Source organism: Aristolochia californica, unplaced genomic scaffold, assembly GCF_029961685.1.
Source record: "Aristolochia californica isolate CCGP_79_NKW_82.1479 unplaced genomic scaffold, dmAriCali1.0.hap1 SCAF_3, whole genome shotgun sequence".
Taxonomy (NCBI): domain Eukaryota; kingdom Viridiplantae; phylum Streptophyta; class Magnoliopsida; order Piperales; family Aristolochiaceae; genus Aristolochia; species Aristolochia californica.
Window position 1 is genome coordinate 8,755,741 of NW_027181992.1, and position 27,251 is coordinate 8,782,991.

The 27,251-nt window shown below is 38.7% G+C and overlaps 1 protein-coding gene across 3 annotated transcripts; it reads right to left on the reverse strand.

The window, feature by feature from the left end:
• Window positions 1-26,754, reverse strand: LOC137959227 (protein LEO1 homolog). 3 transcript variants are annotated; one of them, XM_068806600.1, is made up of 12 exons: window positions 26,483-26,754; window positions 25,424-25,773; window positions 23,398-23,539; window positions 23,031-23,216; window positions 22,114-22,290; window positions 21,453-21,584; window positions 14,929-15,108; window positions 14,286-14,417; window positions 2,171-2,278; window positions 1,789-2,034; window positions 716-876; window positions 1-412 (listed from the first exon to the last, which is right to left on the reverse strand). In XM_068806600.1, exons 1-11 carry the CDS (start codon window positions 26,603-26,605, stop codon window positions 742-744), a joined length of 1,911 nt encoding a protein of 636 aa, XP_068662701.1. In that variant the 5' UTR covers window positions 26,606-26,754; the 3' UTR covers window positions 1-412; window positions 716-741. The 3 variants fall into 3 exon arrangements, with proteins under 3 accessions (XP_068662701.1, XP_068662699.1, XP_068662700.1); XM_068806598.1 differs by having other exon boundaries at window positions 716-879; XM_068806599.1 differs by having other exon boundaries at window positions 1-417; window positions 716-879.
• Between the last annotated feature and the right edge of the window lie 497 nt (window positions 26,755-27,251).

Genomic DNA, 27,251 nt, shown 5'->3' on the forward strand with positions numbered 1-27,251 from the left:
TATAAAAAAAAAAAACTTATACGATATTTCAAGGTCTAAACAAAAGGAAAGAGAGTTTCTTTAATACCAGAAAATGTCATCTTGGGCAACTCAGACTTGAGATAAAAAAGATAAAAAAGATAGAAAAAACTAGGCAATGAAGAGAAGAAGAAAGAGAGAATGGGAAAGCTCACAGCAGACACAAAAGTAGAAGCAAAAAGTATGTTTAGGCCAACAAGTAGAAATTTCAGCAGAATTAGTTTCGATTTTCTTTTCAAACATATAAATAGGTTCTAATCAGGACAAGCAACACTTCCAAGATCTAAAATCAACTGCACGCACTCTAGTTGTTCGATGGGGGTAAACTGTTGAGCTGTCACATGCTCCACCAGATGTGTATGGATTTTGCTTGAGAACGGTATTCCAGCTAATCCTGTCCTTCAAAACCATCGATATAAAGTCAGATTCCCAATCCTTCTATTTGATTGACCCAAATTGACTTTTTCAGAGCAAAAGGAATTACTAAATTTAGAGAAATAACTTTCATGCTAATTTTTTCAGGGTTCGTAGCTAAAATAAATGAGTCCATCATCAAATGCTACTATTGGCACCAATATCCAACAATGATTGTTTTGGACCACAGACTAGTGGAACTGACAAGAGGAGATGCCTACATCAGTTTCTGTTTATTGAAAAACCTCATAACATGTTGAACTTCAGAAGGAAAGGCTCCAACCTGTGCAATAATTTCTGGGCAGATGGTCAGTCCTCATCACTGTCATAAACAACTGCCATGCGACGATGAGTTGCAGATTTTCTTGGTGGAGAATCAGGATCAGACTCGGGCTCTTTGCGCTTGAGAACCCTCCCAGATGCCTTGTTTCTTTGCCTTGGCTCCTGCTGCCAATGAAATTCACAGTCATAAACATATTTTGAGAAATTAATGTCAGTATTGTATACATGTCATATGTATAATAGTTTCCCATTCTGAAGGCATGCAACATTAATGTCAGTATTGCTTATATGGCATATGGATATTAGTTAGTTTCCCATTCTGATGGTAGAAGTGTAGGTTCAAGGGCAATGAAGACAGTCTGGCACAAGTAATCCATAGTGAATTTTGAGAGACTCTGCACAGCCTGCACATAAATGCTGAGTTTGATTCCCAAGGACTCAATTTGTACAACGTAATGCATGTATCTTGAACAAACATTTCTTTTCCTTTGCCTTTTTTTTCCTCTTTCATTTCATTGAAGACATTATCTTGCATGCTTTGGACAGTAAATCTAATAAGTTACAGACTATGAGACATTTTGATAAATAGGGTTTCAAGACATACGAGTGAGAAGCTCAGCTCAACTATATTGGTCCTATCTTATGGAAAGAAATAGTTTGATCATCAAACATCAGCATGAATGTTCTATCTTGCATGCTTTGGACAGTAAGTTTAATAAGTTACAGACACTATGAGACATTTTGATAAATAGGGTTTCAAAACATACGAGTGAGAAGCTCAGCTCAACTATATTGGTCCTATCTTATGGAAAGAAATAGTTTGATCATCAAACATCAGCATGAATGTTCCTCATCTTCACAGGACAACATGAAGACTTGGTCCTAGAATTTCTATCAGAACTCTTAGTTTACGAACAATTAACCAAGGAATTATCTAAAGGATGGCTACTCATCAAAATGTAGAGTAACTGAACAATTCCCAGAGTGAATACTTTTCTGATAATTCCTGTATGAAAAGATGGTCCAACCATTTGATGTCTCCTATTCAACAGTATATTCAATGTTTGTTCATACCTCATCTTCTTCATCCTCTGATGCACCATTTGCACCTGTCTCTTCCACTTCCTCCTCCTCTTCTTCTTCTTCTTCAAGCTCTGGCTCATCTGGTCTTCTACCTACTGGTGATTGCTCACCTTCATCACCAGTACTTTCATACTCAGATGCCTCCTCCTCACTCTCAGAGTACTCTTCCATTGGATGCCGGGATGAACGACTAGCTTGCACAGGTGGCTTGCGTCGAACATCTTTCATTACTTGAGACTGACAAGAACCAATAGTAGAACATGCCACGAACAGGAAAGAAAACTAAAATTAGGAAATAAAGAATATCTGAAATACAGAAAGCTAAAAAAAGAAAACTGTGCCAGATTTTGTATACAAGTGAATGTTTTCTCACCCTTTTGGCATTTAGAATACGCCGCTCAGCCTGTACTTCTAAATCTTCTTCAAAGCGGTGGCGAGCTGCTGAATGACGAGATTCATAAGGATCCTCATGCTCATCATCCTGAAAGACAATAAAGCAGTCAATTTCAAATGCTTCTCTTTTTCTCTTTTGAAAATGCGCAATTATGATATTCACCCTGTACATTATTTTCATTAGGTTTGTCTATTTAGCCATCAAAACTGGGGAAAATGGCAAGCTTTAAATAAAAACACACAGAAAATAGTTTAAAATAATTCTTTTTGCATTGTTATTTCTGGCCTATTATTCATAACACTGGGTCCCTTATTTTCCGAAGTAAATTTTAAACAAATATGAATTATTAACCTCTGGCCCCTTCCATAGTTGTAAAACATGGAAACTTGGTTTAATTCATTTTCTACTGACCCAAACTAACATGCTATTCAGAAGTCTTTACCAAGTCACAGGACAGAAATATATCATAGGAATAAAAAAAATAAAAAAAAGTTAAACATTAAACAGATCTCCTAGAGAAATATAAAAATGTCAATAAACAGTAATTAAAGGCAAGCCTTTACGCATTCTTTGCTTGATGAAAGCTAGGATAGATAACACAAGTAACTCATAAATTCTAGAATTGCACGCTTCATCTCTTACATGTGATATTCGTACCACAAAAATTATCCACTTGAACAGATGAATGAAACATTCAATGGGACAACAAAATCAGTCACATTTACGGACACAACATTCAATGGGACATCAATATCAGTCACACTAAGGACACAACAAAAAAAGAAGCATTCAGAGTCATCCTTCTCAAGTCATGAGAATACCACTCTTTTGAACGAGAGATGTGACAAGAGAAATGTAGGGAATAATTTGTGAATATTGGTATCAAGAAAGAATAAAGACGAAGAGAGAATCAGCCTATCTTTGTGTACATGCCTGGATCAGCCGAGTTTCACATAACTTACACCCATCTTTCACTCAATCCGAGTGAAATTATAATGGATTACTGCAGCGGCAAAAAACAGGACATAGTCTCACCTTGAGGCGAACCTATATAAATCTTGTTGTTTTTTTGGTTGCTTGTTTTTCCTTCTTCCGCAATTATTATTATTGTTCTCTTTAGTCTGGAATTAGGGTGTCTAATTCCTAACAGGCACTCCACTTGCCTCTCTTTTTTACTCTTCCTTCTTTCCTGAGAGAAGAGGATAAGGATATGGAGGAGGCACTCAACTTGCCTCTCATTTTTCATCGAGAGTGTGGGCATTAAATTCAGAACTTGCTTTGATTTGGTTACAAGAGAAATTGCACACACTTACAGACTTATGATGCTCCTCAGATGATGATCAAAATTTATTCTTTTCAACATAAAAATGAGGGAAAGAGAATGAATAAGTCAAAAAATTTGACAATCAGGCTATGTATTTGATGGCATTTTAGTGAGGTGAGAATGATTTTGCAATTCTTCAAAGGGGCAAGCATAATTAAACATAGATTTGTGTGTTTATTACACACTACATTTCATAACGCCGAGTGAGATTTGAATCCAAAACCTACCAGTAGAAACCTCCCATGATGCGGGACGAGGCACGAATTTTAATTAACGTATGTGAATGACGGTTAATTGCTGGAATTAAAAAAGATAAAGGAAGAAAATAGAGAGAAAAAAGAAGAATTGAAAATGAGAAATAGGAGAATTGAGAAGAGTAATTTAGAAGAAGAATAGAAAAGAAAGAAGAAGGGCAAGAAGAAGAAGAAAGGGGAGGGAGAGAGGGAGAGACCAGAAACAGGGATTTTATTAATTCATCTTCAAAACCGAATTCAACATCCTATTATAGCATATAAATAATTAAAATTGAAATTTAAAATTCGAAATAGAGAAGATCATTATCTGATCAAATCCAATAAAATCAGGAAAAATAAACTGCAAATAAAATTTAAATTTAAAATTAAAAATAGATAAGATCACTATCTGACCAAATTCAGTAAAATCAAGAAAGAAAAACTAAAAACAAAATAAAATAAAAAAATTATAAAAATAATTTCAACCATAATTGGTGGGTCCACCGGAGCCCGATGGGCATACTAGTGACCCCACCATCCCATGTGACCATTGACCCAAAAGTCCAATCCACATTAACCATAAATATTCTCTAAAATGCTAAGAAACAGATTAGCCCCTGCAATCAATTAAACTTGAGAAAAAATAATAACCAACAGCAAAAACCAAGATAGGGCTTTTATTAGTGTTACATAGTAGCGGTTGTAGTTTGTGTAGAAGTGGCAAAAAAGAAAGAAAGGAGGCTGGGCCAGCCAACCATGGCTGCACCCAGCTTTTTCTTCTTTGAAAACGTTATTCTATTTACAAAAATGTGATCTACTTCATCATATTTACAAAATGCCGACCTTCATGGATGTGTGGGCCTTCCTTGGTCGTGTGGGCTTGGGCTCATCTTCCAACAGGCTTCCAGCCATATCCACTTGAGGAGTAGAGTTTGATTCATTTCCTAGGTAGGGCGAACGCCAAGCCCACCCAATAGCCAGGGGAGGTGTCTTCAGATCCTCGCCAAAGGAGGTGCTTTCTGATGGCATCAATTCTCTTGCATACGGAGGTTGGGCATCGCATAAAGGAGAGAATAATTTGGAAGGCTAGCAAGGCAAGCCTACAAGGGGGTAAGTCTGCCTACAATGGAGAGTAGTTTGCCATGCCAGGTAGCCAGCCGTTGGTCGAACTTCTCGATCAGAATCGACTAGAGATTAGCACTTGGTCTACTGTCAAAAAGAGGGAGGCCAAGGTAGGTGGATGGAGTGGCACCCAAAGAACAACACAGAAAATTAGCCATGCTCGTCAAAGTGTCTTTGTCAATATGATATCCAAAGAGGGTTGTTTTTCGCCAATTAATCAGCATACTTGAGGAGATCTCAAATAATCCGAGAAGGACTTAGAGTTTTCTGACTTGGTCCATAGTACCAATACCAAAGCAAACCGTATCGTTTGCGAACTGAAGAATTAGGAAGACAATTCAGCATGATCAGCAGTTGGCAGTAGCCATCCCTTCTCTTTGGCTGAGTAAACCAAAGAAGAGAGGTACTTAGTGATGACGTTGAATAACAGCAGGGATAGAGGGTCGCCTTGTCGAATGCCGCAGGACCCCTTGAAGAGACCACATACAGTGACGTTGATGAGAATGGAGTAGGTGGCAAAGGATACGCAGCTGCTAATCCAAAAGCACCATTTTTTTGCCAAAACCCATTCTGTTAAGGAGACTGTCGAGAAGCTTCAAGTTCACCTTGTTGAATGCCTTTTCAAAGTCCTATTTAAGCGCAAAGCGGGGGAGCTTCATCATCTTGAGGTAGTGTAGAAGCTCGTGGTTTGACATAGCATAATGTAGATATTTTGACCTTTAAGGAAGGTGCACTACCCGTGATGAATGACCACGGGTAGGACAACTTTGTATCGATTGGCAAGGAGGCGGGCGAGGATCTTGTAGGTGCTGGTGTAAGGCTGATGGGACGAAAATCTGAGGGTTGCTCAACATTAGTTTTCTTTGGGATGAGAGCTATCAAAGAAGCCCTGATACTTCTATATGTTATGCCCCACTGATAGAAGTCTTTAACCATGGCAGTAATGTCTTCATGGATGATGGACCAGCATCGCCGATAAATCTCTCCATTATAGGCGTTGGGCCCAGGGGCGCGATCATGAGTCCAAGGGTAGCCTTTTCAATCTCACTAGCAGAAAAGGCAAGCTCAATCAGCTAGCAGCAGTAGCCAGAATTTTGCAAGGTGAACATTCTGACTAAAAGGTCTTGAAGGCCTAGTTTCCATGTATAGATCTGCAAAAAAGCTCACCAAGGAGTTAGTAACGGAGGGTTGATCGGAAGTTACTTCGCCGTTCACACACATCGAGGTAATTCGATTGGCTCGACGCCTAGCAGAGGCCATAACATGGAAAAATTGTGTTGGTGTCGCCCTCTAAGAGCCATTTAAAGCGGGCATGTTGTTTCCAACGAACCAGCTCATTATGAGTGAAAGTTTGGAGTTGATTTTGAAATGGAAAAACGTTGAACAAGTTCATTGGGAGAGAGACACATGAGTTCTTCAGCAGCGTCCAGGATAGCAAGCTGATCGAGGAGTGAGTTCTTTTCATCCAACTACTGAGACCGGCGACCCAAGGACCAGGATTTGAGGAGCTGTTTGAGCAACTTGAGTTTTTGAGGGAGGGACCTGCTTCTCGGCCCATGAACAACGAGACCATTCCAGCCATCTGAGATGACAAACTCGAGGTTACTGTCATTGAGCCATGAATTGTCGAACCGAAATGGTGAGGGACCCTAGCGCCCAAAATGGGTCAAGCAAAATGGGTCAGTGATCTAAGAAGGTGCACCCAAGCACTCTACCAGTCATGTTATCATAAAGTCGCAGCCAATCATCATTGGCTAAGAAGCAATCCAATTTAGATAAAATTGGCAGTTGGCGACCATTGGACCAGGTGAATGACTTTCTAGAGAGATCAATCTCCTCTAATTCGCAAGACCCAATGAAGTCTGCAAGTGTCACAGTCCAACCGGTGCCAATGCTCCGTGTCATAATCCAATGCAATGAGTGAACCGAAGACTCCTGCCATGCTAGTGAAGACCCCGCATTGCCAAAGCTTAGGGGGGAGGCCACGGATGGAAAGCCACTACCCGAAGGTGCTGGTGGGGGTTGAAGGAAGTCATTCCTTGATTTCTTTGATGCCGGAGTTGGGAGAATATTTGAGGGAAGGGAGATTGTGACGTTGGATTGTGGCACAACGAAGTCATGGATTACCAGTTGAGGGGGAGAATCAAGTGTATGTTGTCTAAACGGGGGTGGAGGTTGGGGGTTCATTTGGAGTGGCGTCTTCTGAAGAAGTGGAGGGGGAGGTGGCAAGAGTGGTAGAAAGGCCGAAGTCTGTTTTGCAAGCCGAGGATTGGTCGACATCAGAGGTGAGATTGTTGAGAGGCTGGTCAGGCAGTTGTTAAAGGTCTTCCACCCAAAATCAGCATTAGTCTTCTTCAGGACATAGACACGCGCCATGATGAGGTCGCCACAATGTTGGATGATCTTGCATTCCCTTTGGCCATGGAAGGTGGTCACATAGATGTAGATGGCGTAACAACCAGTCCAAAGTTCTAGCGTCTTGTTCGAGGTGTCCGTGCTTGAAGTCACCCCTTACGAACTGTTGACAGAAGGCATTGAGCGACACAATCAAAATGCCGATGAAGGACTTCATTGCTTCGTTGGATGTGGCAATATGAATAACATCACCAGAGGCTCGATGAATCTTCTCCAAAGTGAAGGTTGTTTTTCAATAGGCATAGTGAAAATGTGCTAGCTTGCGGGATGATCTTCGACGATTTGATACCGTTATCCAGTCTTCGTGCTTATTACCGTCGTCTTCCGTACTTGGGGTGCTAGTCGAAATAGTTACTCTTCTCGTCTTCAAGAAACTATCCTTTCTACTGTCTGAAGTAGTCAAGTATCACGATTTCAACGATTTCACGGAAAACACGAAATTGTCATGCCAAAAACCGGCAAAAGCTTTGCCAATGGGAGACCGAAGGCAAGCATCGACGTTGGCCGCAACAGTTGTCGCGACTGTCACAGATGCAGGTACCTGTGTCATCCTAGTCATAGACGCAGTCGTCATCTACTCTTCCAAGACTCTTCTATTACTCTGTACACAACACCCCTAAACCCGCAATATATTTGACTAATCGGCTCCATATTGCTCTCTTATAAGGTAAAGCTCCTTACTCTTTACTTCCGAATGCCTCTCCTACTTACAATCATATTCGTGTTTTTGGATGTCTATGTTTTTCTTGTTTACAACCTTATAACAAAACGAAGTTTGAACCATGATCTATACCCTGAGTTTTCTTGGATTTCATAATTCTTATAAAGGTTGTCGATGTTTCTATTCATCTTTAAACAAAGTCTTTATCACTAGGCATGTTGTTTTTGACGAGTCATGTTTCCCTTATTCATCACCAGAAAAATTTTAATATTATGCCTCCACTTACTCTTAGTATACAATTTTTTTTCGACAAATTACAAAAACCACCTACCACTTCACCACCTCTTTCAACCTCTTATGCTATTTATGTTCAAAATCCTCCAAACTTATCCTCCGATTCTGCCACAACACCTCCAACATCATCCCCTACTTCCTCATAATCTTCCTTAGACAATGGTCAAATTGGAATTATTCCACCTACTCCCCATCTTTCTCACATTAATACCCATCCCATTATGACTAGAGCAAAGAGTAAGGCATCTGCTTCAACACTTCAAGCTCATATGGTCACACATGTATCTGAGCCTAAACTTGCTCTTATACTTCCTCAATGGTATTGATGTTATGCAAGATGAGTACAATGCTCTTCAATGAAACAATACTTGGGAACTTATCCCTAAGAATTATAATATGTATGTGTAGTGTCTCGATGGGTTTTTACAACAAGTTCAATACTGATGGATCTATCCAAAAATACAAAGCTCGTCTTGTTGCTCAAGGACATCGTCAAGTTCATGGAATCGACTATGATCAAACATTCAATCCTAGTGTCTAGCCTCAAACAATTCGAGTAGTACTCACCCTAACCCTTCACTATAACTGGACATTGCTTCAATTTGATGTTAATAATGCATTTATTCATGGCTCTCTCAATGAGGAAGTGTTTATGAGACAACCATCGGGTTTTAAAAGTTCCACCTTTCCAAACCATGTATGTAGGCTCAAAAAAACTATTTACAGTCTCAAACAAACCCCTCGTGTTTGGTATGCTAAATTTAGCAACTTCCTACTTCACTTTGGTTTTCAAATCAGTAAAGCGGATCCCTCACTATTTTATTATCATTCTTTATCTAACTATTTATACTTGCTTCTTTATGTGGATGACATTATTCTCACTGGGAATAATCATTCGCTTCTTCAAACTTTTGAAACAACACTTAGTGTTACCTTCTCTGTAAAAAGTCTAAGCCCTATAGATATTTTCTTAGGCATTCAAGTGCGTTGAAGTCTCACCAATCTTTTTCTTTATCAAACTCAAAGCCTAAAAGATATATTACCTCAACCAGGGATGGAATCTTGTACACCTATGACAACTCCTCTTGCCACCAACAAAAAACTTGATTTTCAAAGTTCCCTTTATTCTAACCTTACTCACTATAGAAATCTCATAGAAGCCCTTCAATATTTAACATTAACACGACTTGATATATCCTCCACCGTCAATCTTGTCACCCAATATATGCACTCCCCCACTACTTTTCACTTTGCACTAGTTAAAAGAATTCTTCAATATTTTGAAGGTACCATAGACTATGGCTTAGTCTTTTCAAAACCCTCATCACTAGATATCCTTGCCTTTTCCAATGCAGATTGGGGTGGTTGCCCACTAACAAGGCAATCTACCACTGGTTATGCAGTCTTCTTAGGACCCAACCTTGTCCCTTGGTCTGCAAAGAAACAATCCATAGTATCTCGCTCCACTACTAAAGCTGAATACAGAGCCATGACTTCTACATACGCTGAAATCCCTTGGCTTGGCTTCAGTATCTTCTAAAAGATTTGCACATATACTCAACTCGACCTCCATCTCTTCTATGTGATAATTTAAGTGCTACTTCCTTGGCTCACAACCCTTTTTTCACTCACGCAATAAACATATTGGCATAGACAATCACTTTGTTCCCAAGAAAGTTACAATGTGACGTCTTTAAGTTTGTCATATTCCCTTTGTCAACCATCTTATAGACATTTTCACCAAGCCGCTCTCGTCCAACCGGCTTAGACAACTTAGCACCAAGCTGAATGTTTGGTCAACCTCTTAGTTTGGCTTGAGGGGGAATGAAAAGCAACAAAGAAATTTTAACATACAAAGACAAGTACAAAAAGATGCATTATTCCAAGCTACACAAAAGCCCTTCACTACAAAGGAAGACCATGTTTATTCAAAGGTGGCACAAGAGGCAAAGAGGGATAAATCACCCATGCAAAACCATGCAAGGGTGATGCCCACCTCATCCACTCAAAAGAGGACGTCCCCATGCATGGTTCTAGAGAATTCAATCCATCCAATCTCTCACATATGGGTCCCACTGCATCCAACTCAAGGATCTTCTACAAATCATGATCAAATCAATCAAGGCGGATGATCTAGTGTGCCCTTTCTCTCCTGAGAAAATTGATTCGGCTGATCTAGGCCTACCTAAGGACCAAACCCCTGGTCCAGATGGTTTCAGTGGTGAGTTCTACCACAAATTATGGGGAGTTATCAAGAAATATGTGCATGCCTTTGTTAACAATTTCCACCAAGTTGGCATCGCCCACAAATCCGCTGGAGCCTCTTTCATTGCACTAATTCCAAAAAAAGCCAACTCAGCCCTTCCACAAGACTTTAGACTTATCAACCTCACCACTAACTTTTAGAAAATCATAGTTCGAATTCTTGCTAACCGCCTCAGACCCCTCCTTTCCCAAATCATAAACCCCTACCAAAGTACTTTTATTCAAGGTCGAAATATCCTTGACTCAACAATGGCTGCCCATGAACTTTTTGACTCCAAAAAATCCAATTTGCTTAGATTTGTCCCGAAACTTAACTTTGAAAAAGCCTTTGATCGTGTCAATTGGAAATTAAGTGACCATCTTTTTGACCGAATGAGCTTTGGTACCCATTGGAAATTGTGGATGAGAAGCTATATTTCTACTGCATCATACTCTGTACTCATCAACGGCAAACCTTGTGGCTTCTTTAATGGAACCAGAGGCATTCGACAAGGGGACCCTTTATCACCTTTCCTCTTCACCCTCATTGCAGAACATTTGGCGTATATGGTTTGCCTTGCTAAAAACTCTGGTTGGCTCAATCCCATCTCTACAAACCCCATTCAAGATATTGCCCTACTTCAGTATGCAGATGACACCATTCTCTTTGGTGAAGGTACAATGAACCAAATCTCTCATACTAAAGCTTTGCTCAATTTATTTGAAATCTCATTTGGCCAAAAAGTCAACTGGATAAAGTCCTCCATCACTGGCTTCAATATTGATCCAAATGTTCTGAACTCTATGGCTAGTTATCTGGGATGTAAAATTGCTACCCCACCCTGCACCTATTTGGGTCTCCTCCTGTCCTCCGTTCTGCCTTCCAAAGGCTCTTGGCATCCTGTTATTGAGCATATGGAGGGTCACGTGGCCTCTTGGAAAGGAAAATTTCTCTCCAAAGCGGGTAAGCTTGTTCTTATTCAATTTTGCCTTCACGATATCCCCTGTTACTTTCTTTCCTTATTTCGGTGCCCAGCCCCAATCCGAAATAGAATTGAATTCATCAAAAGGAGGTTTCTTTGGGGAGGTCCAAAAAGTGAAAGGAAGTATAGTCTCGTGCAAACCCCAAAGTCCTTGGAGGTCTCGGGATCCGTGATAATGCTACTACTAATTCTGCTTTGCTCTTAAAATGGATTTGAAAATTTAATCTCTACCCCTAATTTGATTAAGAGATCTTTAGTCACCACTAAAGCAAACAAGTTATCTGGCTGGTGGACAGAGGGAGGGAAGCGTAATCGGCTCTCCTGTCTGGAAAAAAATTGTAATGTTATTACCTGATTTCAAGAAGGTCGTAAAAAGCTATGCTAGTACGGGAAATCTCACAAAATTTTGGTTAGATTGGTTGATGGGTTCGAGTTGTTTCAATATCAGCCATGGTTTGATTTCAAACTTGGCCAGGAATATTGATGCCTCCATCTCTAACCAGTGGACCGAATCTGGAGGATGGAATCTTAATCTCCGAAGAGCTCTTTCGAACTCTGAGGCTTTATTGGCCTCCAATTTCCTCACCAGTCTCTCCTCAGTAACACACCAGAATGTGCCTGATACACTCATATGGACCCCTTGCCCAGAAGGCTATTCTCCACTGCCTCAACTTATACATTCCTCAGCAGCCCTAACCCCCCTCAAACTGATCATCCTGCTGCCATTGCCTGGACCCTACATGCCCCTCCCTGTGCTAAATTCTTCATCTGGAGCTCATGTAGGAACAAAATCCAAAATCCTCACGTCTAACTCCTTAACTCATCGTGGAACCCCTGTCCAGGACCCCTCCTGTCCCTTTTGCCAAACTTTTCTTGAAACAACCACCCATGTCCTCTTACTCTGCCAATTTGCCCATTCTGTCTGGACTAGCCTCCTCAATAAAATCGGTTTCCAATATTGTCCCTCTCAAAATCTTACATTCACTATTCTTTCTGTTACCAGTGCTAACCTCCCAAAGCTTGGGAAACTACTCATTTCATGTTGCATCGGTCATATCATGGGGCCTTATGGAAGGAAAGAAACAACCGAAAATTCAACTTAAAATCTATCCCTATTGATATACAGATAGAAAATATTGTCGGCCAAGTTTCAACCTGGCTACTGATGCGTAATGAATTCCGAAGCCTTAGCAACTCCAACCTCAAAGGGAACTGGCAGCTGATTGCTGGTATGACATATCCTTCCCGTGCCTTGACTACGGAAATTTGGTCTCCCCCTTCGATGGGTACAAATTAAATTTTGATAGCAGCGCTTTTGGTTACCCCAATCCTGCGGGTTTTGGTGGAGTGATCCATGATTGTAATGGTAGTCTACTTTTCACCTTCGTTGGGCCAATTGGAATCTCCGATTCTACCACTGTTGAACTCTCTAGCTTGCTTAATGGGTTGCAGATCTTCCATCGCCATCATGTGGGACCCCTCTGCATTGAAGGCGATTCTAAAGTAGTCATTAACTGGTGTGCGAAGTCAACCCCTCCCCCTTGGCGGCATTGGGATATGTTTTTTGATATATGTAATTTAATTTTTCTTCTGAACTGTAGTTGGAAGCACATTCCTAGGTCAGCTAATCATTTAGCTGACACTCAAGCTAAATTGGGTGTTTCACTCCAACACCTTGTTATGGAGGAAGGCCCTTTTAGCTAGGTATTGTACTGTTTTTCCTCTCTTAATAGTTTATACATCCTCATTCAAAAAAAAAAAAAAAATCAATCAAGGAAACAAATTATCTCAAATTAGTCAATGAAAGGAAGAAGATCAAGGCAAAATAAAACAAGGAAATCAAAATCCAAAATCAGAGGAAGAAGAAAGGAATGATCGAACTGTATTTTGAATTGATTCATATAATTATGTCAAGACACCTAGATTACAACTTGTAAAAGGAAGTCCTTGTGATTTATTTATCCTTAAAGGTTTTTGTAAAACCTATATAAACCCTTGAAATCCTTCTATAATTCATTCAATATACATAAAAATCATCCCTTGCCTTGGCACTCTCTCTCTCTTGGGTTTTGGTTTTGAATGTCTTCAAGCTCTCTCATTCCTGCACTCATTCATGGTGGCTTAAATTTTCTTACTATTCACCTGAAGACTTCTCAGGTTCGGATGTCCATCATTTCAAAACAGAACAACTATAAGCTTCTCATCAGGTTTGGGTTTAAATCTGGTAATGCTGTTAAATTTCGGACTAACCCTTGGCTTTATAATAGACCACACATGAAGCCTTTCCCTTCTCTATTCAGGTTTGCCTGCGACCTACATATATCTGTTAGGCACAAAAGGCAGGGTATGGTTAGGGGTAGATGGAATTTAAACTTGCACAAGTCGAGTGTTGGCTGACCTTGATAAATTCAGTTTCAAGGAGATTAATGAAGAAAAATGGATCTGGACAGCAAGTAGCTCTGGTAAGTTTTAGGTTTCTTTCTGTTATTACACTCTCTACAATGGTCATTGAAACTGCTCTGATTCCTTTTGATATTGCTTGGAAGCTCCTTTGTCCTCCTAAAGTAAAGTTCTTTTGTGTGTGCTGAAAAGAAAATTTTAACCTGCGATAAGGTTAGACAATGGGTATCTGGCTGCGAATCCTAAGTTCGGCCAGTTAGAAGGCATTGCAATGATTTCCTACAAGTGATTTTGTTGTAGGGCTTCCACACCTCTTTTCTATAACAAAATTCTCATCCTTTAAAAAAAATTAATGATAAACATATACATAAGAAGAAGAAAAGATGATCCAGAAAGAAGAAAACAAAGAGAAGCATACCTCTTCCAGTGCATCTTCTAAAAATCCTGGAGAAAGTTGACGTCCTCTTTCTACAGGCAGAGCATATTTCCTGTTAACCTTTTCTCGTTTACGATGAAGAAGCTCATTCGCTCGAATAGATTGACCCAAAGCCTGTAAAAGGATCTCAATTGAAACTCCGACAGACTCCTTTAGGTTCAGCATAAAAGATAGAACTTTCAGAAATACAGGTCCAGAAAAAAAAAAATTCTAGGTACATCAGATAACATTGCTTAAAATGAAGAAATCTCCATCAAGTCTTATGGCTGAAAATTTGAGGATAGAACTATTTCCTGAGCACTTCATAGTGGAAAGTATACATCTGATGTTTTTTTTTCAGTACAGATCATGATGCTATAATTTTTTTATGGTTAGTGTAGTCATTGTTGTACTGACTAACAAGCAGGAAAGAACTATTTTGTAACACTGAACCATTGAAAAAGATTGAAAAAAATTGAAAAAAGCCTCGCCCAGAAGGGACTTATTTGCCCTGAAAGTTGCCCCTAAGAGGCAGATAAAGAAACATTTTTGCTGCAGCTACTCACTGTGAAGGCATCAAAGAAAACTGGAAAAAATAAAATAAAATACAGAGTAATGGAAAGTAAATAGTAACTATTTTCTTTACCCTTTCTTTCTCTTCCTTATCCTTCTCAGGATCAATGTCAGTGATGCAGTTCTTCACTTTGTAAACTTTCTTATGCCGTGAATCAACAAGAGCAGTCAAAAGTCGATGAGACTTTGAAGATAAAGATGAAGGCATAAACCTCATTTTCCTTAAAAGCCTTCCTTGGGATTGTAGAATTCCCTGCAGTTTTTTGTGTCAAGATTTCAAATATTGACAACAATTTCTATAACATACAAGATTCACCTGCTCAAAACTCTTTAAGATAGTAGTAATTAAATATAATGTTGAATTATATGTGAAAGGAATAATAGTCTTTTTACCTTGTATTATCCCTCTAGAGTAGGGAAATGTTTAGCTTCATATGGCAGTTATATGGTTGATGCAGAGGGGTATTTCTGTCCAAGTACTTTATTTTACACTTTTAAGTGATATTTTTTTGATAAAGACACTTTTAAGTGATATTTAATACAGGAAAGTCTATTCAGATCTCTAAACAAGTGCAGCAACTCGCACACTTTCTTCTCTCTCTCTCTCTTTTGCCTTCTCTCTCTTTTCTCTCCCTCTTCTCAATTTTCCAACATTCACATGGCATCAAACCTTAAGATCCAGTTGAAGGGAGCTTTAAACCAGTTCTCCTCCAATTTTTTTTTATTTTTATTTTTTTGAGATAAAGGTGTATAAACTATAAAAAGAGGGAGAGAGAGTACAAAACCTAGCTAAAAGGGCCTTCCTCCACAACAAGGTGTTGGATTCTCCTCCTACTATTAAGTCTGCGATTTCTCCAGGATAGGAGTTTTTTTCAGATTCTTTGCTAATTGGAATTAAAGATTAGATTTTTCCTTTACCTAGTGCGCATAACTGTAGGGTTGATGGCTTGTGCTGCCAATTGATCAATTTAATGTGGTTTTTGTAGGCTTGTCTAGGTGTTTTCCCCAAATCTGTACCATTTCACAGGTCTTATAGACTGGTAGATTGCCTGCATCATCATACATATACATCAGCCCTTGTTTGCATCCTCCTGAGTTCGATTTCTAAAATTATGGGGTAATTGCATGATAATGTTTCCCAATTGGATTTCTAGTTCCCTAATTCAAAATTGTGTGAGGCCCACAATGTCTATGCAAGGAGATTAAGGTGTATTCACTTGGTTGTGTGATATTGATTTCAGATAGCTGTTTTGTGTTGTTCGAGTGCATATTATTACAATTTCAGATGTTTGTGAAGTTATCACTCTGATTAAGGAGTGTGGAAGTTCTGAAGAGAAGATACAATTCAAATTACTATTGAGAAGCTGAAAGGACAGAATTGCTCAAGTTGGTCCAAGTCTGTCCAGATGCATCTGAAGCCCAAGTAGCATGCCAAATATCTCAGGGATGATCCTCCTACTCCCATGACCAAGGACAGGGAGGCAGAGGACAATCGGGTTATGGTTTGGCTAGTATATAGCATGAAATCAAAATTAGGAGTCAAGTTATGAACTGTGTGACAACCAAGGAGACTTGGGTATCTCTAGAATCTTTATACGATCAAAAGAGTAATTTGTCACGAATCTATGAATTTTATGCAAGGCTTTTAGCTTAAAAAGTAGAAATAAGTCAATGATTGATTACTTTAGTGAGTTACAAAGTATTTTACAAGAGATTAGTGTCAATCATACTTTCACTACTGATGAGGAGTTCCATAAAAAAGGAGAACAAATTCATGTGGCCAAGTCCCTTGATGACTTTAGTCTGAATATAATGCAACTCAAGTCAAATTACTAGTGGATGATGATGAGTCCACATTAAAGAAAGCATTTAACAAAGTTGTGCAAGCGGAAACTGCTGTAGTATCTAAAGGCAACAAGGATAGTAAGGGGACAAAAGCTGCTGGCCTCAGTATTCAGCCTACACCAAGTTGTTCAAAGAGACCCTATTGATGTGGAAAGGGTGGCTGAGGATGATGTCAAGAACATTCCGGACATAGTAGAGGGCTTGGTGATGGTAGGAGTGATAGGAGGCATGTTCATTGTGGGTGTAATAATCATTGCACAGATAAAATAATAGAACAAGTTTGGTAGACCAGCATTGGCTAATTCTAGTGTTCCAAAAGGTGGTAAAGCTACAGGTAGTGGTGAGGTAGCCCTTCCTATACGAGCTTACCAGGCTGGTAAAGAGGTGGGGACACTTGACATCATCTACCACATCTGTGAACTAGAACGCTCCCACAACCACCATCACTATGGCTAACTATAGCTCAGGTATGTTGCCTTCCATGTGACCCTTGCTTCTATGTGGGTGATTGATTCCAGTATATCCTTGCACATGTTAGTTATGTCCTCATTGTTTACCTATCTTAGTCAGCCGTCCCCTTTCAAGCATGTCACTCTTGCTAATGGCTTCTTGTCACTCATTAGTGGAGTGCGCATGGTTCAACCTACTTCATCATTTTCTTTAAAATTTGTTTTATTTGTACCTAAATTTCTTTTTAACTTGTTATCTTTGAGTCAAATTGCTAAATCCTTTCGTTTTCCAATGACATTTTTTCCTACTCATTGTATGTTTCAGGAACTCCAAACGAGGAAGATGGTTGGTTCAGGCGTGAGCAAGAGCGGTTTTACCACTTGGAAGGTTTACAATGCAATCTTCTTCGGCTCTCCAAGCAACTACTCCACTTTACTAGTGGTACTTGCAATTAGGATATCCCTCCCCAACCATGTTACTCCAGATGTTTTCGTCTTTGCCTTCTACCTTATCTTTTCAATGTGAATCATGTCAATTCAAAAAGCACCATCAAACACCATTTTTATCTAATCAAAGTTATAAGAGCACTAGTTTGTTTGAAGTAGTCCATTCAAATTTATGGGGCCCTTGTCAAGTACCTAGTGTCTTTCAGTTCTTTGTTTCTTGCATTGATGATTTTAGCAAGTTTACCTAAGTGTATCTCTTGAGGAGAAATAGTATTTGATGTATTTTTTAATTTTTATAATGAAATTAAAGATCAACTTAGTGCTTTACTTTGTGTGTTTCGATTTAATAATAGCTTGATTTTATAAACCAAAATTTTGATTCTTCTTGTGCATATACCCTATAGCAAAATGAGATTGCAAAAAGAAAGAATAGTCACTCATTAGAGGTCGCACGACCATGCCATTTCAAATGCAGGTGCCAAAATCTTGGCCCAATCTTATTGGAGCAAGAATTTGATTGAGGGAACCATCCCAGAAAAGAATAGTATCATCGGCGTATTGGAGGAGGCTAATATCAAGAGTAGGGTTAGGGGAGACAGGGGTTTGCCATCCAGATGATTTAGCCAGTCTGATCATTGCGGCTAATTGTTCTCCGATGACAGTGAAAAGAAGAGGGGATAGGGGGTCCCCTTGCCTGAGACACCTAGAACCTTCGAAATATCCACTAGGCTTGCCATTTATTAGGACTGAGTAGGAGACGTTGGAGATACAACTTCTCATCCAGAATCTCCAACGTGTGGGAAAACCCATCTTGTAGAGAAGGTGGTCAAGTAGCTTCCAGTTAACTCTGTCAAAGGCTTTTTCAAAGCCAAGTTTGATAACCACTCTTGGGTTATTCAGTTTCTTGAAGGAATGAAGGATTTCATGGGCTGCAATAGACGAGTCTAGAATATCCCTACCAGCAATAAAACCACTCTGACTGGGGCTGATGACTTTAGGGAGAACAAATTTGAGGTGCTTGGCGAGGATGCGGGCCAGGATTTTATAAGAGCTAGTGGTGAGGCTTATAGGTCTGTAATCTTTGGCATGAATGGAACCAGATTTTTTTGGGACAAGGGCAATGAAGGATGCTCCAATAGATTTATAAGTGATACCTACTTGGTGAAAATTGTTCACGAAATTGTGGACATCACTTCTAATAATGCCCCAGAACTAACGATAAAATTCCCCATTGAAACCGTCTGGGCCTGGGGCCCTATCTCTAGGCATTCTGAGGGCTGTTGCATCAATTTCCTCTGGAGAGAAAGGTTTTTCAAGATGGGAAGCATCGGATTCCGAGATCCGACAGAAGTTGATATGGTCAAGAACAAGTCGATCAAAATGTTCCTGTGTAAAGACTTGAAAAAAATTTAACAAACTCGTTAGCTATAGAAATACTATTTGTACATTCCTCCCCATTGATAATGAGGGAGGATAAACGGTTAGTTCTTTTTCTACCGGATGCAATAGCATGAAAGAACTTTGTATTTCCGTCGCCCTCAGAGAGCCATCTGAATCTGGAGCGTTGCTTCCAGTGAGTGGTTTCATTTGTTAGGAGTTTTGAGAGATCATGGGTAAGGCTGTTTCTGCAAATAAGTTCATGGGGAGAGAGATCTCTTTGCTCTTCCAGGAGGTCCAGATCTGAGAGCCGGAGACGGATGGAGGTTTTTTTTCTTCTAATATCAGTTGTAAGGGAGCGAGCCCAAGGTCTTATAACTGATTTGAGGGCATTGAGTTTACAGTGGACCGCCCACCCAGGGTTTGGATGATGTGGGTGACTTTCCCACCAATTCTTCAATTTTGAATAAAAAGAATCTTCTAATATCCATGAATTTTCAAAGAGGAACAGAGAGAATCCCCATTTTGGGGGGTGAGAATTTAAGAAGATAGGCCAATGGTCAGAGCCGATTTTGTTGAGAACTTGACCAGCAGTATTAGGGAAAAGATTCAACCAGTCATTATTAACCAAAAAAGGGTCTAATTTGGAGCGGACAAGGGGGTTTTGACCATTGGACCAAGTAAAATTTTTCCCTGCGAGAGGAATTTCAACGAGGGTGTCTTGGGAGGGTGCTATTGAATCTCTTGATCTTTCTTGATAGTGCTATTGAATCTCTTCAAATCTTTCTTGATAGTGCTATTGAATCTCTTGATCATTTATTTCTCCAGTAGTAGGGTTGACATATGTTCAGATTTTGATTTTTGTGGCAATCAACAAGGGTGGACCCTTGTTTCAGTTGGACATAAAGAATATTTTTTTTTATATGGGGGCTTGGAAGAAAAAGTATATATGGAGCAACTTTCTAAGTATGTTGCTCAAGGGAAGACTAGGAAAATATGTAGACTGAACAAGGGTATTTATGGCCTCAAGCATAGACCGAGGGTGTGGTTTGATAAGTCCAACAAAGTGGTTCCAAAAGTAATTGTGACCACTCATTGTTTGTTATGAAGAGGCCTTATCGATTTGTGTTGATTATGTACGCGGATGATGTAGCATTGTCAAGAAGTAAAGGACCACCTTGCAAGACATATTTCAAACCAAGTACTTTCTTGGTATTGGTTGGTAGGAAGTACAAGTGAGGGATGTCACGGATATACTACAGAAATAATGTTTGTTGGAAGTAAAGCCTATTAAGACTCCCAAGGAAGTGAATCATAATCTTCATGAAGATGATAGGACTGCTCAAGGAAAAGACCATGTACAGATTAGAGAGTAAACTGACTTATGCCACAATGACACAACCAGATATCTATGGTCAGCAAATTTATGGGAATCCAGGAAAGATCCTTTTGTTTTTTTTTTTAGAGGGGCGTGGTGCGATTCGAACTCACGACCTGACGCACCTAATGTAAAGAGAATACCACTAGACCAAATGGCCTTAGGTATCCAGGAAAGATCATTTAGAGGCTGCACATAGAATATTGAGGTATTTGGAAGGACCATCAGAAAAATGCTTATTATATAAGCCTCATAGTCATTTACAGATTATGAAATATTCTGATGCTGATTATGCAGGGTTTAATGGTGATTGTGTGTTTGTTAGAGGAAATTTAATCAACTAGAAGAGCAAGAAGCCAAATATGGTGGCCCAGTCTAGTGGAGAGGCAAGCAATGGATCATATAGTAAGTGAACTTCTATGGTTGAGATAAGCTGCTTCGCCGATGGTGCTATGCTAATGCATTGTGATATCTAAGTTGCCATCTTCATTGCTAATAATCATGTATTCCATGAAATGACTAAGCATGTGGAAGTAAATTGTCATTTCATTTGTGCTGTAGAGATGACTGGTGCAGTGGTCACTTCGTATACTGAAACTGAAGGTAAGATTAAAGACATGTTTACTAGGATTTGGAAAAGTGAGAGTTTGGAAATTTTTGTAACAAGTTGGGGCTTTTTTATACGTATTCTCCAGCTTGAGGAGGAAGGTTGAATTATTGGTAATGGGTATTTTGGTTTTTTTACCTTACTTATATTATCCATCTGGAGTAAGAAAGTGTTTAGCTTCAAATGGTATAGCTTATTTTACACTTAATTGATATTTAATACAGGAGAGCTGGACTGGATTTCTGACCTCTCAACAAAAGCAACAAGTCGTGCACTCTTTCTTCTCTCTCTCTTGGTTCTCTCTCAGCTCTCTATCTTCTCTCTCCCTCTTCTCAATTTCCAAATTTTACATAAAAATATCAACTAAAAACAGGTTCAGGGTGGTCAAGTTCCATACCAAGAGAGAAATAGGACTTGATAGCAAAAGCAAACAACAGGCTAAAACCAGAACTTTCAGCACGGGATAAATATGAAAAAAATAGAGAGAGCTGCACCTTGCCATGGCGAAGAAAAAGGTGTGTCTGATCATGCTGAGCCCCTTGCACAGAAATGTCAAGAACTTCATTTCCAATCAGCAACTGTAAACTGCCATCTGACCATCTCACGAAACGTGCATTGCTTTCATACTGCACATTGATTTCATGTCACCATTTCTAGATGAAACAATCTGAATTATTTTAAACATTTTTTAAAACTGTAAATGTGAAAATTACAGAGATGCTGCCCAACAAGGATAAATAAATATTTTTTGGCACTCATTACCTAGAGAGCAAAAAGATAAAATTATATGTTTCTCGGAAGAAACAAAATGAGCTAAAGAATTTTGAACTTAAATCAGTCATAAATGGACAACAAACTAAACATGTGCCAGGCAGTAAGATTTAAAATAACAAAACCAGATAGCTATATGGTTTTGAAACAACTTGAATTAGGAGAAGTAATATTTACTTTTCTCAATAAACTACAAGTTACTATTCAAGAGCAGCATATTACAACTGAGTGAAGGGCCAAACTGTTAGCACTGTTGGCAATTGCAACTTAAAAAAACAAAATGTACCAATACCAAATTATTTCAAATCAACGTAAAACAAGTAGAAGGGAAGAAAAACTTAGAAAAGAAAGCAGCAAAACCAGTCTACATTATTGCACACTTACAGATATTGAGCCATCACGGTTCCTAACACTTCTCCAACGTACAATGTTATCTTCCAATCGAATGCGCTTCTTGGCTCCAGATTCATCTGTCACAAACACTTCTTCTTCCACATATGTCTTGGGATCAAAAGGTTTGGGATCAATACCCATGATATTAGAAACTTTGATCATGTTCATCTGCAAGATAGGAGAACCACAAGGTCATTTAATATATTAGAGAGAATTAACAAGGAGTGACTGGAGAAGATGAAATCAAAGCATATTGATAACATTGAAAATTTTTTTTTAAAAGAACGTGAATAAAATTTAAATAAAAGTGAAGTTGCCAAGTTGGTAAACATCCAATAAGAAACCAAGAAAACATTCTAAGATTATATCTCCGATTACATGGCATGCACCTAGTTCAAAAGAATTTTGTGGTTCAGGTATAATGAGAACCTTTCCATTATAATAATAATAGTTATTACTATTAATTTGAAAATGCCTTACCGTTATATTTTGCTAACCCATATTCCTCCCATCAACTTTCTCTCTTCCTCTGTTTTGGCTTCTCTCTTTCTGAGCCTATAGTACCTCCAATACTTTTATTTAAACTATACATAGTATAGGTGTAAGCCATGCTCATGGAAAGAACATGATTTACACCCATCCAGTTGAAGAGGAAGTGGGACCCAAGCCCGTTCATGGTGGTCTTTCAGATTTGAAAGATTCTTAATGTTAAATAAGATCAGGATTAAACTGTTGCTGGACATTAAATACAAGTTCAGAAGAATAAATAAGCAGAATTTGAGATTCGAAATTTCTCATGGTGGTCTTGGAGACTAAAATATCACTTACATGAAATGACTGTTCAGAATTATGCTACCTAGACTAGAGTAATGAAAAAAAAAAAGCAAGAAAGACAACATGTAGGAAACCTTATCTGGTTGACCAGGTGGGGGACGTAAAGGAATCTCCAATTCTAAGGGAGGGCCCACAGGTTTCTCCTTCTGTCTCTGCTCAATTTTATCCTCTTCTGATTCATATTGTGCATCTTCATCAGGCACCATATCTTCCGGTCTCAGATCTTTTTCATAGCTTTCTTCCTCTTCCATGGGGGATCTCTACAGCAAGGGAAGAGCCAAACTTTTAATTTATGTTAAAAGAAACAAAACTCAATCCTTAAAAAAAAAAGCCAAACGGGGTCAAAATAACAGAAAACTGTGGACTTTCCAACCCTGATAAACAATATTACAATCCTGACAATAAGCACATGATAAAATGTGGTCCACTTCTTGCACTCACATGAGAATCCTGTTCATTATCATTTCGAGCCATGTAATCAGCCTGCTCATCCTCGTCAGAATCTCCAAATACATCTCGAATTTCTGCTGCTGAGTGTGAAACATGGGGCAGATCTTTGTCCTCTTCCTCACTTGGTGAATTGCTGCAAAGGATGATGCTTCTCAGTCCCTTAAACATTATAATTTAGGGAGAACAATTTCAAACAATGCAACCCAAACCATGCTCCAAAGGGTTAAAGGCTACACATGATCAAGAAGAAGGTCATTATGTTTAAATAAGCAACTTAGCACTTACCCTTTTGATATAGGCTGATTTGTTTTGATTTCTTTTTGGATTGTTCCATGTGTTTTGTGAGTTCTATGTATTTTGCTTATGTGATATCTTAGCTGGCTTCTCTTTGGCTTTCTTGTATTCTTGTATTCCTCTCTTTCATGCAATTCTCATTATTTATTAATTTTTTAAAAAGAGAAAGAAAGAGCTGCCTTTTTTAATTTATAGGCTCAGTACCTTCTTCATATTATATTTCATTTTTATCCATGGAGCGCCAAAGTGGGTTTGCTATTCCAAAATGAAAAAATTCCCTTCATGGTCTATCTTTCAAGCTTAGAGGAGCATTGATCAGAATTACACAACCACATGCATAATTGCTAGGACCCAAAGAAGCAATAAATCCAACAAAGATGAAGCTTCTTATAGCTCTAGTGTTGAATCAATTACATACCCACATGTCTAACTGCGAGATCCGTTAGGCCATATTGTTAGGGTGTATTCTGCTTCCGTTGGTTTTGGTGATTCCACAAAGGCAAAATTCTGTGCCCTCCAGTGTGGTATTCAAGTTTTTAAACAGCAGTTTTCTTTCACCGTGGTCATAGAAGGTGCTATTTTGGTGATTATTTCTTGGTTTCCTTCAGGTTCAAGACTTCCATAGCAGCTTTTATACTTTTTTGAAGAGATTAGGGCTCTTTCTTCCACACTACAGATCTCTTGGAATCATACATTATGCAGAGCCAACTCTATTGCACATTCCTTGGCTCATCAAGGAGTTCTCTTGGTTGCTCTTCAAGAAGGGGATACTTTTCCATTTGACGTTCACTAATAGTATTGCCATTTACGATTTTAGCAAGATGTTCAATTTTGTTTGAATTCAAGCATGATCTTTCAGCTCGGTCTCCTTTTGTATCTTCTAGCATAACCTCTTCTATTTCTTTTCTTTTCTTCATTAAAGAAAAAATATTTGTATATATTTAATGTTAGCAACAGAATTTAGGAACAGATACTAACGCAGATGTAGAAGAAAAAGAAGAAGCATGATCTCTCAGCTCGGTCTCCTTTTGTATCTGCTAGCATAACCTCTTGTATTGCTTTTCTTTTCTTCATCAATGAAAAATATTTGTATAGATTTAACGTTAGCAACAGAATTTAGGAACAGATACTAACGGAGATGTAGAAGAAGAAGAAGAAGAAGCATGATCTTTCAGCTCAGATCCCTATTGTATCTTCTAGCATAACCTCTTGTATTTCTTTTCTTTTCTTCATCAATGAAAAAAACATTTGTATATATTTAGTGTTAGCAACAGAATTTAGGAACAGATACTAATGCAGATGTAGAAAAAGAAAAAGAAGAAGAGTTAACATGTCCATAAATTGTTCCATAAGAGAAGCTCTGGAGAAATCACTCAACTTGTGTTTGTGGATGTCTATGATGATGCACAAAGCAAATTATTGGAGTTCCCAGGAAGACTTTGTGAAAGCTTTCCTTGATAAATAGAAGAACTAGTTTTTTTTTTTTTTTTTTTTTTTTTTTTTGAGAATATTGAATTTTAGTCAAGGCAAACAAGAACAAAACAAAGACTACGAAAGGAAAGCTCCCTGAACAATGAGGGATTGCAAGGAGACTCCTTGTTTAGAGAGAGATTCAACTAAGAAATTAGCTGATCTCTTAGTGCATTTCAATTTATATTATTATTATTCAGGAAAAAAAGAAAAAAAGTCAGGTTACATTATTATTTAGCTTAAAAAAGGTTACCTGGGTCTTCTAGCCTGATCCACCTCCTCATCTTCGTTTTCAGCATAATGGTTCTCATCAGATCTCTCTGAAACACTAGCAGTCACTTCTCTTATCCTGCTTGTTACCACTCTTTGACCATACCCATCTTGCTCATCACTGTCCTCTTCATCTTTTCCACCACTCTCCATCATCTGATCACTCATATCTCTCTCCTGTGAACTTTGAACCCTCTCCCCCTCACTCTCTCCTCGATCAGGATCTATATCCTGCAAGTCCCGCTCACTTTCTACTTCTACCTCCCCTTGTCCCTCAACTTCACCTTCACCTTCACCTTCACCTTCAAACTCTGCCTCCCCTTCTCCTTCATCCTATAAGAAATTTTAAAAATCATGATTACGCAAGTAGTACAAGCTAAAACAGCACAAAAGAAAATGGAAAAATATTAAGCATTTATGGCTCTGAGTCAATAAAATTGCAAGTTTCCTATCTTGAATGATTGGAAGCTTATCTTTGGAACTAAAAAAAGTTTAAAGAATCGGAGTGTTCTTTCATGAATTATCAAAGTGCAATCCTCCTCTGTGAACTTCTTCATAGATGAAGAACCTTCTTCCACCTATTTCACAGAAAGTACCTTATCCTCACATGAATACCGATAGTATGAATGAAGAAATCCCTAATTTTTAAAATTAGAAATAACAGGCCATGTTTCCAGTTCTTCATATGTAATGAGTCGAGGCAAAAATGAAGGCAGAAATGCATATTCCAAACCAAATTCCGAGGGTAAGATGAACTCTGAGTCTGCTATTTTGGGGGCTATTTTGACAGCAATTTATCTCATAGCAGACGCACAATGTGATTCAGATATCAATTCTTCAAATATTAAACGCAATCAGGCTATATCTGATCGAAAAAAAATAAGCCCTTCGAAGACGAACAATTGGATCCCGCTTTCGGCTATCATGCGAGGATCCAAAAATACGCATGGGCTCGACCACAGATTTCTCACTACAAAATTGATCATCTCAAGAAGATAGAAACAACTCTTGTCGCATTATATGATGGAACGGGAAATCATACGGAAGGGTACTCGGGGCGTCTGTTAACTTCTTGCTCAGACTCGATTTCTTCTTCCTCTTCTTCTTCTTCGGATTGGTCTCCGAAGAGATTCTGCATCATCTGGTGTCTCTTCTCCTCTCCCATGTTTCCTTTCGCTCCCGCTCCCAGCTCTCTTTTCCGAGTCGAGCAGCTTTTCTCCGAGCTTGAGAGAGCGAGAACACTACAAGAAGGCCAAAGCGAGGGGAATCGCAATTCGCAACAAATACAAGCCCGCTCTGTGCTCACCACGTAGGAGGCAGCTGCACTCGTAAAGTAGATAGACAAGAAAATGAATAAAAATTCCAAGATGATCTATTTTGTATAAAGAATATATTTTTTGTACTAATATGTTATATAGAAAGTATAATAAAATATATTTCTAGAGGGAGATATCGATCTTGGAAGAGAAAATGGTCGTGCTGGTCAAAGAAAAAAGATTACTCAGTTCCGCTAAATTAAATAGTCTGAAATCTATCAAATTATTTCTCTCAAAATAAGTATATTTAATTTATAAATATTATACTTGGATGAAAGTTATTGAAGTTTAGTTTTATAAGGAGAAAATTTTATGTCAAACTGATCTACACTTAAGGAAATATTCACATTGGAGTTGGTAAAGGTTGAGCAGCATAAAAAAGAAATCAAAAGGTCATAAAAAATTCAAGAACGGATACTTTTATTTCAAATTAGGTATCAATTTAAAGATTTTTTATTCTAATTTATTGAACAACAAACTATTTGTGATTTTGAG

Bases quoted from the DNA above. Each gene is read 5' to 3' on its own strand.
- LOC137959227 (XM_068806598.1), bottom strand. From the start codon at position 26,605: ATGGGAGAGGAGAAGAGACACCAGATGATGCAGAATCTCTTCGGAGAC. The intron at 25,774-26,482 runs GTATGATTTCCC...AATTTCTTATAG, and splicing joins GACGCCCCGAGTACCCTTCC to GATGAAGGAGAAGGGGAGGC. The intron at 15,109-21,452 runs GTGCAGCTCTCT...AAAAAACTGCAG, and splicing joins TTTTTCTTCGCCATGGCAAG to GGAATTCTACAATCCCAAGG.